This window comes from Procambarus clarkii, chromosome 45 (genome assembly GCF_040958095.1).
Source record: "Procambarus clarkii isolate CNS0578487 chromosome 45, FALCON_Pclarkii_2.0, whole genome shotgun sequence".
Lineage (NCBI taxonomy): Eukaryota > Metazoa > Arthropoda > Malacostraca > Decapoda > Cambaridae > Procambarus > Procambarus clarkii.
This window is the reverse complement of record NC_091194.1, coordinates 5,592,594-5,605,720: the sequence shown is the minus strand read 5'-3', so window position 1 is coordinate 5,605,720 and position 13,127 is coordinate 5,592,594. Positions and strand designations below refer to the sequence as shown.

At 38.1% G+C, this 13,127-nt stretch overlaps 1 protein-coding gene across 6 annotated transcripts in view; it reads right to left on the bottom strand.

Annotated features, from left to right (window-relative positions):
• Nucleotides 1-12,160, bottom strand: part of HUWE1 (HECT, UBA and WWE domain containing E3 ubiquitin protein ligase 1) — a 75,772-nt gene extending 63,612 nt beyond the window's left edge. For 5 of the 6 annotated variants that reach the window (XM_045761127.2, XM_045761130.2, XM_045761131.2 and 2 more), the window contains exons 1-12: nucleotides 12,026-12,160; nucleotides 7,882-7,975; nucleotides 7,623-7,756; nucleotides 6,302-6,383; nucleotides 5,812-5,978; nucleotides 5,032-5,167; nucleotides 4,264-4,515; nucleotides 3,634-3,753; nucleotides 2,693-2,844; nucleotides 1,543-1,807; nucleotides 999-1,100; nucleotides 128-745 (exon numbers count right to left, since the gene is read on the bottom strand). In XM_045761127.2, the coding sequence (XP_045617083.2) occupies nucleotides 128-745; nucleotides 999-1,100; nucleotides 1,543-1,807; nucleotides 2,693-2,844; nucleotides 3,634-3,753; nucleotides 4,264-4,515; nucleotides 5,032-5,167; nucleotides 5,812-5,978; nucleotides 6,302-6,383; nucleotides 7,623-7,756; nucleotides 7,882-7,926 (2,073 nt within the window). In that variant the 5' untranslated portion in view covers nucleotides 7,927-7,975; nucleotides 12,026-12,160. Of the gene's footprint in view, nucleotides 1-127; nucleotides 746-998; nucleotides 1,101-1,542; nucleotides 1,808-2,692; nucleotides 2,845-3,633; nucleotides 3,754-4,263; nucleotides 4,516-5,031; nucleotides 5,168-5,811; nucleotides 5,979-6,301; nucleotides 6,384-7,622; nucleotides 7,757-7,881; nucleotides 7,976-11,615; nucleotides 11,680-12,025 lie in introns of those variants that run through there. The other variant, XM_045761128.2, reaches the window with a different exon arrangement.
• Between the last annotated feature and the right edge of the window lie 967 nt (nucleotides 12,161-13,127).

The window sequence follows — 13,127 nt, the reverse complement described above, 5'->3', positions numbered from 1 at the left end:
TAAAACAGTCACCACCAACTAAACCCATTAACCTATGAAAGAACGTATTTCATATAAGAAAGAATTCTGAAAGTACATATTTCTGTGTACAAAATTACTAAAACAATCTGAATAGATGAATACTCACGTCCTTTACAAGAAGTGCATGGAGCACAACGTCTGTTAGTCCATTATCCTGAAGGGATGACAACAAGGACGGCTCTCCGAACACATAGACTGTGACTACATCCGTAGCTAGCAGAAACAGTGAGGCTCCATAATATTCAGCATTACTAATTATGTGTTTGAGGGACGCAGGTAGGGAGCCTTCCATTAGATGACGCATGCTCTCACTAAAACCTGGCTCTTGAATGGCTTTCTTCAGAAAGTTGAGCATCGATTTCACAAGAGCTGCTCTTTGGGGCAAACATGACAAACCAGTCTTTGCTTCACTATAATCGGGCTGGGAAGCAGTCGGAACTTCCATAGCAGCCGAGGTACTGGGCCGAGAAAGGTTGAACGATGGCTGGCTCAGGGGAATTTCCAATTCACTGGCACTATCGGACACAGGCGCAGGAGTAGTGTCCATAGGTGAATGTGTAGCAGTGTCAGGCACTTCTGTTGATTCTGTTGTGACGACAGGTTCTTCAACGGTGGTTGTCGGTTGCTCTGCCTCGGCAGAAGCACTTGCACTTTCACTTTCGGCTAGAGGTGCCGGTAAACTTATTACAAATGGCTGTTCCTTCCGGCATTCTTCCACTTCCACCTGACAAGAGGAAAGTACCACTGTGTATATGTCATACTTAACAGCTAGAACTGCATACTTGGCCTAGTAAGCAAGGGCCATTTTGTGATTTTGCTCACTTTCAAACATTACTTTAAATTTGTTTGATCACAACAATATTAAGAGTATATTGAGAAATTTAATTCCTAAGTTAGGTTAGGTCAGATGAAATTTCTAAAGTTATTTTGAATTAAAAAAAAATAAAATACAGATGATGAAACACCCAAAGACTCACTTCTAGTCGTCGTATGAAGGCTGAGAGTCCTCCGTGGGTTTGGAAGGCATGCATGTCTAAATTTGTAATAAGATCAATAACTCTCACTGCTCTGGTTACAAACTGCAAGAAAAAAAATTACTGTATTTAAGACAGCCATCCATGAATATTATGATTTCTCAATACTCAAAATACATTTAATATATGTCCTAGATACATCTCAAATCAATAAGTGCATAATATTTGTGCAACATTTATTATAACGCAAAGTGTGTTACTAAGTAATCTTTCCTCAATGTAAATGTCACCACAGTATTGCACATTTCTTCCAGGATCATTAGGATACAGTATTTCCATTGAACAATATGACAAATTTATAACAAGAGTCTATACTGGCCATTTTCAGAACAAGAGTCTATACTGGCCATTTTCAGAAGGAAAGATATTGCACTAACCTAATTTTTAACTTCCTATGCCAGCAAGCAATGTCAATGCTCAAAATAATACAGCACCTTTATGAATGTAAATAATGACAGTTTAATTTAAATACAGAACAGTTTTTTACCGTAATATGATCTGGTTCTGTGCCTTTCCAGTTGACGACCGAGATGAGAGATTCCATCATACCACAAGATACGAGGGCTTCTCCCCCGGCCTCATAACTGGCAAGGTGATACAGGAACGAAAACAGTGCCGTGGCCAGAGGTGCAGGAAAAGGATTAGGCACCGGTGGTGTTGTGGCTGTCAAATTGGCAATACACGATCTGACCAACACTGGCAGAAAACCATGGTAGGAGGCGGCACCAGTAACATCTATAATAGTGTTCAATCTGCAATAAATTGTAAAAGAAAACTATATAAATACCACACATTATGCACAATGAAATCACAAGATCGTAACATATGTGAGAATATACGGAAGTCACATATTGGGAGTGCATGTGCCTGCCGAGTCCAGGGATGTGGATTCGACTTCATGGTACAGCCAAATATTTCTTATTGTACGTGACCGTTATCATTACCAACATTTCCCACTTTCTTGGAATGGTGAGACATTACCTCATAGAAAATAGTTATACATAGGAAATCACAGTACCACAATACCTCAGGAGTTGAAAGTGGTGTAATGACTTTACATGATGATCTGGAATTCATATGCAGATCTGCTAAATCATTTAGAGGAATCCACTATACAAAAATTCATATGTGCAAGCATTTTATTATTAAAAAGTGTGGTATTAGTAGTTGGAAAGGTGAACAATTGAGCATCACTGTTGCCTATATGTACAAGTATGGGATGGCACAAAGCTGTAGATATGGGGGATGATGATCAGTTATAAAATATACTACACAAAGGACTATATGAAAAGGACAATAAAATAAGGCAGGGAGCTTAGATTGTTCTCACAATTTACCCCTCAAATAACGAACCAGTTCTCAAAAATGCAACTGGTTTACTTAACTAAAATGTAAACACCAAGGAACTCACCTGAGCAGTTGAGGTCTATGTATAGAAAATGTCAATATCAATGTGCTCTTGTTTTTAAGAGAGTTGCCAATTCCATTAAAAAATTACATAGTATTAGATGAGAGGGTGGGTTGTTAAGTCTGGCAAAATGAGAGGAACAGAAAAGATGGCTCAAGAGAAGGTCCAGCTTACATTCAAGTGTATAGGAGAAAATCAGAAGGCTGAATCAAACACAGTAAAAACTCACTTCGGGAAGCTGGGCATACGATCGAGGTGTATTATGGAAGTCAGAGTACGGAGAGTGGCAGCCTTTATCTCTGTCAGTTTGGTGTCATTCAACTCCAACACCTCAACAAACTCATCAAGAAGCCCAGAATACAAAACTGTATTAGCATTATCCTGCAGGAAAAATACAAAAACCAATTACTTTCAAACATTAAATTAAGAAAACAAAAATGAGCCAAGATTAAAGATTCAGATTTTAGTTTTATCATAATACTGTTCAACAAGATTTGTAAATAGTACCAATCTATTATGAACAGCATCAAATTTGCGCAGTGTATTTCATCAGTAAAGCATTACAAATATAACCTCTTCCTTTGACCTTTCAAAAATAGGATCCTAATTTGACATGCAGACACTAGGAACGGTATAGAATAATGTAAAAAATCTATGGAGAATATTACAGCACGTTCCAAAACTTTTATATTTACATAAAGTAACAATTAAATACAAGTAACATACTGTAAAATCAGTTTGACTAAATACAGTAAAATACTGTATGATAAACTAGTCTGGCTGCACAGTAATTTCATGTTGACACAAACACTTGCATTACACACAACTTACATGAACTATTTGACGTACCCCCCCAAAGCATCTATGATTTTGCAGGTGACTAAAGGTATTATTCCAATGGGAGCAGTGAGCATGCCACTAAAAACATAAAACGTTTCACCAAACTTAAAGCAAACAAAATCATTAAGTACAATACAGCAAGCCTTTACTATTCATGAAAAAGTAATATGTTGCAAAACTGCTAGAATTCCATATACATTTCATACCACAGGTTGGAACTTTGATAATTTCTTACCATGTTTTCTACTTGCACTACCTATACCCCATCAGTCATATTATACATTCTATATACAGTATAAATTTTAATAGCTTTTAAAACAGTGTACAAACCTGGAGTGCATTGCAATATACGAGCACAGAGAGTGCCTGTAGTCGGGCTTGAACACACTGCAATCGAGTTTCAAATATCCCAAAACTATGGGCTAATCTTATATGAGTAAACAGGACCATCTGAAAAACAAAAACATAGGATCTCAGTTTCATTGCAAAAGATATACATTGGAAAATTACTATGGGCAGTGAAAGAGAACAGCAACTTCATGTGATGAGTTTCAAGGCAGTATAAAACATACTCCACATTTTCACTACTTTAGTCATTATTACTAAACTTTGAACAATAGGAGCAACACAGTCACAAAAACAATAAATTAGTTAACGGTTCTTAATCTACCTATTGAGTTTATATAGCCAAAACTACATTTTTAAACCCACAGAAAACCATTAGTGTTAGTGCTTATATATTTTTATGAATTTTTATTTTTCCTTTAGAATAATATTTTTTAGCAGTCTTAGACAACTATAATAACAAAGAGAGTAGTATTTAATGCCTTGTTTGGAGAAGCTTTGAAAAAAAAAAGACCTTCAGCAATGCATGGATAAACTAAGTATTTATCAAAAGAAGACACCAAACTGGGAAGACCATTCAGCACCATACACATGCATAAGTACAATGCTCCTCACCTGTTTCTCAATAGGCACTTTGTACACCTGCAAAAGCTCCTCCATCACCTGTGCTGGTGACTTGCTGATATTCTGCATATTATCTATATGAATAGTGATTATAGAGCTGTTTCCTCTGTTACTGCTGCAGCCACCACTACTGCTGCTTATTCCCTCCCCAGCCTGTTGCTGCTGTGGTTGTTGTTGTTGTTGTGGTTGTTGATGCTCACCATAAAACTCATAGTGAAGTGTTGTAGCATTTTCTGGAAAAGCCTGCAGAGTGAAAAATAATTAGTATACTACAGATAAAAAAAATATTCTGATGCAGATAATAATTCACAACAATATGGCTGAAAATTAGTGATCCAGCTCGTACACACGACATGACTTTACAAGGGTCTTGAACGGGGTATGGTCAAATCCGTTTGTTAAAAGCTGTATACCGTATATTGTTAGGTTAGGATATGTTAGCTTAGGCTCGGTTATGTTAGTTTGGGTTACTATAGACTGGATAAAGTTAGGTAGATAATTTATTATACTACTCCCCTGATTATGTAAATAACAAGCATATATATACATTAGCTGCTTAAACCCCAAAATTATACTATAGAGCTTTCTTTGGCAGGTAGATTAAACTTATAGCCCAGGAAATCTTTCAAATGAGACCAAAACAAAACAAGCTTTTGAATTAAAAAAAATTACAATAAAAAAATCCTAGCAACCCAAAACAAATGTATGTACACTTTATGGCCAACTTGAATGAGGACCTTACTGTATACATTAACTTACAGATAGAGAAAGATTTTGGCAACACTGTGCAAGGCCAAATCCATTGTCCTTTCCACCCCATGGCTCTGCTAGGTTGATGAGGCGGAGTAAGAGGGCTTGCCGGGGCGCTACTGCCAAACGTGTGATGAAATTTGACCTGCAAAATTTAACAAATTTAATGTACACAGAATTTTAAGATTAAACCATAAATAAATGTAAGCAAATGAAAGCCCTAATTATTTTTATTACAGGAGAAAGAAAGAGAAAGGTATCCTAAGGTCAGCACATCTCAAGAAACCAACATGCTGCAATAAGGACAGGACCTAAATAATGGAGGTATGGGATTTTATCTCATGAAAAATTTAAATAAAATAGTAGTTAGATTAAAATTAACTACAGTATCACCATCAGTAATTGTACCCTGATTCCATGTTTTGATTTCATAAAAAACTGCAAAACTTCATTAGTATTAACTAGCTTGTATATTTGTGATCTGACATATTTTATAAACAATAAAATCCTTATGGTTTTCTTTCCTCTTTCCTAGTTATCCATATATATAAAGTAAAACCAAGCTACTGACATCTTTGAAGTTATACTGGTACTAATCGGACTGGTGGTGATCATTTAAAGTCTAGAAAAGGGGGTATGGGGGCATATTGCACAATTCAATGGGGGGTCAAATCGCAAAAGACTAAGAACCCGTTCTAGGACAATTTTTTCTAAATCACTCATTATCACTTAACACAGCCAAAGGGTTAAAAAGAATGTACACAAGTAATAGGCCATCTACCACCATACCTCTTGCTGAACATGTAGAGCAAGTTGAGAACAGCCAAGACAATTGTCATGGAAGTGGACGACAAAAGGGTAATGAGGTGCTCCACGGAGGAATACAGGTGTCGGGAAAAGGAATGCTCCACCAACAGTGTTGTGAAGTGTAGCACCCATACAACCAACTCCTGTTCCTGCAACAACAATATAAATTATGCAGACACTACTGGAAAAAAATTACTTGGGAGCATAACTGATTTTACTAAAGTCTGTACCAATTTATTCATTTAAGTGTCATTTAATTTTGTTTTTCATAGCTACAGGCAACTTATTCATATAAATTGACCCAAATTAATCCAACATCCAACATCTGTAGTGTCAACACAAATATGATGGCTTGTCAAAGGTTCCCCCCCCTCTCTCTCCATTAACAAGTATTAAGGTTTATGTTAAACAGTCACATTATAATCTAGCAAAATGAAACCCAAGATCTTGTACAAAGACAACACTAACTTACATGACAATTCTGGGCAAGGTCGCATGGTAGCACCCATTTGTCTTCATCTTTCTCTGCTGCCTCCTCTAATACTGTATCAAATCTGTTAAAATGTACAATATTAATTTAGTATACATTAGACATTCAAGAATACCTTAAAAATATATACTTGTGTATACAGCATTAGCAATACTCCACAAATTTTATTAATACTCCATACCATGACAATTTTTTTTATTTGCACTTTAAAATTACTGTATTATATACAGTACTGTACTGTACTGTGTTAACCTCTTCACTCTTTTTGCAATTCCATAAAAAATTGTAAATGTTTTGCCTAACCAGAAATTTGCAAACCCAAGCAGCCCACCTAACCTTTCTATGTCAATGCACAGATACCGTCAATACCAGTATTACAGTATAACCCCAATTCAAACTTCGTTGAAGTAACTTCGAATAAAGAAACCAATATTTCTCTACTGGTTAGTACTGTACTCTAGCCAATAGAGAATTACCGGGTAAAATTTGAAAACTAATACTGTATTTTTTTTGCTTACTACGAACATCAATCAGGTCTTTTCATATTCTAATATTACCTACATTCTAATGATGAATTTCACAAGAGTAATTTTCATTTCAATACCTGGCAAGATAGACAACTACCAAGAGAATCTGTCGATAAAAGGTAGAACCATGACTCCAAATGAACCATTAAAACTTTCTCATGCCCAAAACTTTCTTAAACACAAAATTTTCTAGGAAATATCTAGGGAACTCGTTCAAATACATAATTAAGAAGATATGGTTTGATAACCATAACTGATATCCACTGAACAATACAAAAAAATACAATTTGCCGGAAATTACTTTGCCTGATGATCTGGAAATCTAAAATTTTTAATTTAGAGAGATCTAATACTGAATTTGATTTAAGTACTGTTTATATGGATATGTAATAGAAAGTTATAGTTCATTGATAGTTATAGTTCACTGAGCAAAGCTGATAATTTTGTTTTGTTATCTAGACTAGTATTTATCTTGACCAACACACAATTTCTTTTGAAATAAAAAATAATTGTCCAAGCCGCAAACAAAAATGAGTGATTATAGTACAGTACTGGAACAGAAGTCACATCATACACAAAACTGTTTGTCAATGCATTTCAAAACTTGCCTAACCTTACCCAAACCTAACTTTATCCAAGTTAATACATTTTAACCTAATGATATAGTACATGGTTTTAACAATCAGAAAATAAGCCGTTGAAACGTCTTTTATAAGATTTGACCGTGCCCTGATTACTACGAGGGGGTTCAAACAAAACCAACCAAAGTGGCTTACCTGTCTAGCACATCAATCCAGTGATACAATTCACATTTCCCATAACTCCACGATTCCACACTTCGAAGAACTGGCAATAGTTCCTCATTGCTGCAGCTTTGTAACTTCTCTATTAGCCAACCACAATCACCAGGCTAGGAAAAAATCACATACTAAGTGAGGAAAAATTATGTATAAATGGATAGTCAATGTCCAAAGATTGCAACTTAAAATAGGCAATTCAGTGGTGTTTTAGGCAAACAAAAACCAGAATACTTACAACTTCTGAGCTGCTTTTCTTTAATTTGGTTCGATCGATCTTCATCTTGGCACGAGTGCCAGTTCATTCATACCTCAACCACTGCTCATCCAGCCTGAAAATTTATTATGACAATAAATAATACAGCCATTTTTGTTCATTTGAAATACTGTATTGTACAGTATGTACTGCTTATAGCTTTCACCACTGCTCACAAAGTTCTCAGGAAAATTGACAGGGCAGACAAGGACATTATTTGGTATGGGTGGAATATGAACAAGGAGACACAAAAGTTAAGTACTGTACAGTTTCTAACTGAGCCACTACACACAATTTCTATATTATATGAGAGCACACAATATAGATACAGTATTAGACTTAGCATGTAGGCAAATACTGTCATTCAAACTTGAGTAATTATCAGAAGGCACTCTGCAAGCAAGGCTATTTAACATTCAAGTCGCGTGAAATTAAGACCTGTAGTGTCCACATCAAACAGCTTCAAATCACAGCATTCATTACACAAAATATAAGATAAATTCTTATACAATATTTCACTTAAAACATTTAAAAGTCCATAATGCACATTTAATTTTGTCTGGTTTTAGAGATTTTAAAAAATTACCTAAAAATTTTGTGAATGAATAAGGCTGTAATTTGAAGCGTAGGCCAACATTTTGGCCAAAACGCTTTGCATAGTAGTGATTTCATAGATTGTGTAACTTGTCCCTATAACTTGTACATTACTCCTATATTCTTTGTACTCACATTCTTTTGAATAAACATTGTATTGTATTAAACAGTGACATCTAGTACAGCATTCAGTATTACACAAAGAAAGAGATGCAAACATACACTAGAGATCCAAGTCATGAAAAACCATATCTATGCATATTGAAAAATAAAACAAAACTGATGAACACCTTCAAAATCTAAGTACAGTAGTAAATGAGGGGTATAACCGAGTGAACCACAAGTTTACCTAGTACTGTATTGTACAGTCAGTACACAAGCAGGCTAAGGAAATTTTCACTTTCTGGTACTGTAGCACAAAGGAGGCCAATGGGTAATGCCATGTTTGACAAAAATTATATAAAAATACCAATTTTTGCTTACCACCTTCCCTTTGTGTAAATACAATGAAAGAATTACTATGGACTTATCTGTGAAAATACAGGTCTTGAAAGCAAGGGGCATGTCTGAAATGCAGATTTCATATGACTAGACCCAACAAGCGTTTCCAAGAGACATACGAGAAAGAACAAGATGACCATCATGATAAATGGATAATAATTATTCATTGTGTCGGGGGACAAGAGCTAGTGTATATACAGTACTGTATTGCATACACTAAGTGTATATCGAGGTCCCACCAAGGTCAAACTACTGACCTGCCCAGGATGCAACCCCACAACAAGCTGATTAACTCGTGGGTACCTATTTACTGCTAGGTGAACAGAGGCATTAGGTGATAGGAAATTTAGCCAATCATTTCTGTTTCCCCCCTGGGATTTGAACCCGGAATTCCCAAGTGTGATTCGAGAACGAATCTTAATTCGTTCGAGAACGAATCATAATTTAGTTGAGGCTTAATCCAACTGTACTATCGGGGCCTTCCTCCTGGCAGGCATTTAAATACATACCAGCCCTCAAAGTAGATAGAAGGGAGATGGATAGTACAGTACCCACATGAATGTACTATTATATGTGCTATAATGATTAATATCACATTCAAAAATTACATTTTCATGTAACAAAATACTGTACTAAACTTTTTGTTTTCCCCAAAAATACAAAGCCTTGGTATTTTTATTAGTTTTATTTAAAATATTAAAAGTACTGTATATACAATGAAGACCATTTTTAAATGGCCATTTAGCCATTCGTTTTACAGCAGCATTAAAAATTAATGACTTGGGTGTATATAGAAAGAACAAATTCTTTTATTATTAGAAGTAGTAATCTTAAAAAAAAATAGTTTGGTGATCATGCATACTGAATTTTATTATAAAAAATTCTTCACGTCTTGGGAACACTGATGACCCACTTTTTGCCACGGACCGCATTTTCTACCAAATAAAGTAATTCTATCAAATAAACTAAATACTGTAGTAAATATGGAAATATTTTTACTATACAGTAGTGTAATAAATGCAAAATATATTTATTTTTTAAATTTTTAATTTTAATTAAATTAAATTTTGAAGCTCTTCTACGAACAACTTATTTACGTGGTGCAGCAACCATAATGGAGGTTATACGAGGAGTCAACTGATAACCAACTCATTATAGGTCCAAATTTCCAGGACTGATGAGACTTTTGGGAAAGTTAACTTACACCTGAAGCAATTGCTCAACTGTCAATAGATAGATATTGTACCCCGAGAGTAAGTAAGTTGCAATGGTTAGCTTCAGTAGATAATCGTTGGCTAGGAGAACATCAATAAACCTAATGAGCTTCGAGTGTCAAACAATGTGAAATCTATTATGAAGCCTAGGCCTTGGGTACTCTAATAGTTAACTGAGAGTCAATATTATTGATACAGTGTACAGTATTAGATACTGTTATCTTTTGAGATAGGCTTGATTATAATAGTAGCTTCATTTCATATTGCTATAATTTGAGTACAATATTATTTATACATATCAAAGTCTTCTCTTATGTCAATGAAGAGGTCATTCAGGAAAATATGTTGATGGGCTTAGAGAAGCTACAGTACTTGGCATAATGAAATTGTTAAATACAGAGTAGATTACATATGTGCTTGTAATGTCACCTTTAGTACTCTACTCTCAGATCAGAAGCCAAATTACCGACTCAATATACCTTAGCACCTACAGGTTTAATTTTATAATGTAAGCGTACAGGTGTTTGTACATAGTTCTCTTAATCTTTAATGTAATTTTAAATACCTGGGAGATTAGACATCAATTTGAGTTTACACTATCCATCTTTGTCTACTATTGTTTATTTTTGTTTAGTACATCATGGAAAATTTTGACATTCAGATTTGTTGACTAATAAAGCAATAAATATCTATGACTTAACACAACCAGGAACACATTGTCCATTTCCTATTAGGCCAAGATGGGAGAGACAATATCAATAGAGCATAAAACACCCCTCTCACCAGAAGCCCAGCCCCAGTCCCACCCCCTCCCCTAACTAGAGGCATTGGGGGGGGGGCCCCCCCACGGCCTGCACCCCCAACCCTCGAGGGCCCCCCCCCACCCCTTGAGGAGGCCCCCCATGGCCTGCACCCCCCTCCACGGGTCCTACTGGCCTGCACTCCCCCATGGTCTGAAACCCCTCTCAAAAGGTCCCCATGGTCTGAAATCCCTCTCAAAAGGTCCCCATGGTCTGAAACCCCAAGGGGTGGGTTCCATGGCCTGCACCCAAGGGGGGGGGGGACCAATTGCCTGCACCCAGGAGGGTTCCTTCCCCCCTGGGTGTAGGCCTTACAGTCTGCACTCAGGGGAGGAGACCAATGGCCTGCACTCAGGGGGGGGGGATGGCATTGCCTGTACCCTGGAGTGGCCCCATGGCATGCACCCAGGGGGGGCCTTGGGTTGCAGACCATGGGAACTCCTATAGCCCACACATGGGCTTTACAGCCTGCACCAGAGTCCTCTGGCCAGCACCCTGAGCCTGCACCTTGGGGCTAATAGGCTGCACCCCGAGTCTTACAGCCTGCACCCTGAGCCTTACAGCCTGCACCCTGAGCCTTATAGCCTGCACCCTGAGCCCTACCAACCAGCTCACTCCCGCAGATAAGAGGGCCACAGGTCGCGGCCGCAACACACACACACACACACACAAACACAGTGACAAGCAAGTTTACAGTTGTGAGGTGGAAGAGGCGGCCGCTGGCCTGCCACCCCCACCCTAAACCACCCCTAAACCCGCCCTAAACCACCCTAAAACTGCCCCCTCGCCTGCCACCTCCCCAAAACTCAAATAGCCTTTCAGTCTTTTGTTGCTGACAAGGCTCGGTGTGTCGTCACGAAGAAATTCCCCCCCTTTCCCAAAACAAATAAATTTTTTATTGTAGCGAGGCCCGTGTGGTAGGCCTAGGCGGCGGGGGCCCTAGGCCTCCCCGGCGGCCTCTACCACAACCCTAGCGCCTCCCCAGCACCTAGCCAGCGGTGCAGACCTGTACAATACCTTGGATCTCAGCGTCCAGAAATATCGCGACAGGAAAAACACTGCAACTCAAACTTGTGGTGCAGATGGCGCTGGGATCAATGATGGCTGAGCGTCGCCGCGCGCACCCCGCCAACTCTGAACCCTCGCTCGACCCTCCTACCCTCTTTACCCCTATGTAACAACCTCTACCAAACTAACAGTCCCGTTAATAAGCTACATATACTACAAAACAGACGGTTAAACCATGTCTAAAATGGCTAAAAGCTGTTTATATAGCAAGCGACATCTTGGAATTCGTTATAAACCATGACTGTTACTATATTTTCCCTGTTATTCACCTTTGCTTTAATTACTGCTTACATAAAGTAACGAAATAACTTATTGTAATCATTAATTGTAGCCAAAATATGCATATTCTTCTCATGTCTGGAATAAATATCATCTTGAAATTCGTTAACGATATGGCAGCCATTTATAAACTGCTCATTCGATTATTTTAAATGGAAAATGCGTACTGGTAACTTAATTTGACAGTGTACGATGGCTCTGCCTTTTCTATATGCCTACAAACTAACTTTTAAATCTATATAGTACTATGTATACTGTGTTTCAAACAGCATCCATGTATGCCCTCGGGAATTTTTAGATTCTTTTGATCATTTATCATACACCCCATGCTATTCTGTGGGTGGTAGTGGACCCCATGACCATCCTGTGAGTGGTAGTGGACCCCATACCCATCCTGTGGGTGATAGTGGACCCATACCCATCCTGTGGGTGATAGTGGACCCATACCCATCCTGTGGGTGATAGTGGACCCATACCCATCCTGTGGGTGATAGTGGACCCATACCCATCCTGTGGGTGATAGTGGACCCATACCCATCCTGTGGGTGATAGTGGACCTCATACCCATCCTGTGGGTGGTAGTGGACCCCATACCCATCCTGTTGGTGATAGTGGACCCATACCCATCCTGTGGGTGGTAGTGGACCCCATGCCCATCCTGTGGGTGGTAGTGAACCCCATACCCATCCTGTGGGTGGTAGTGGACCCCATACCCATCCTGTGGGTGATAGTGGACCTCATACCCATCCTGTGGGTGATAGTGGACCCCATA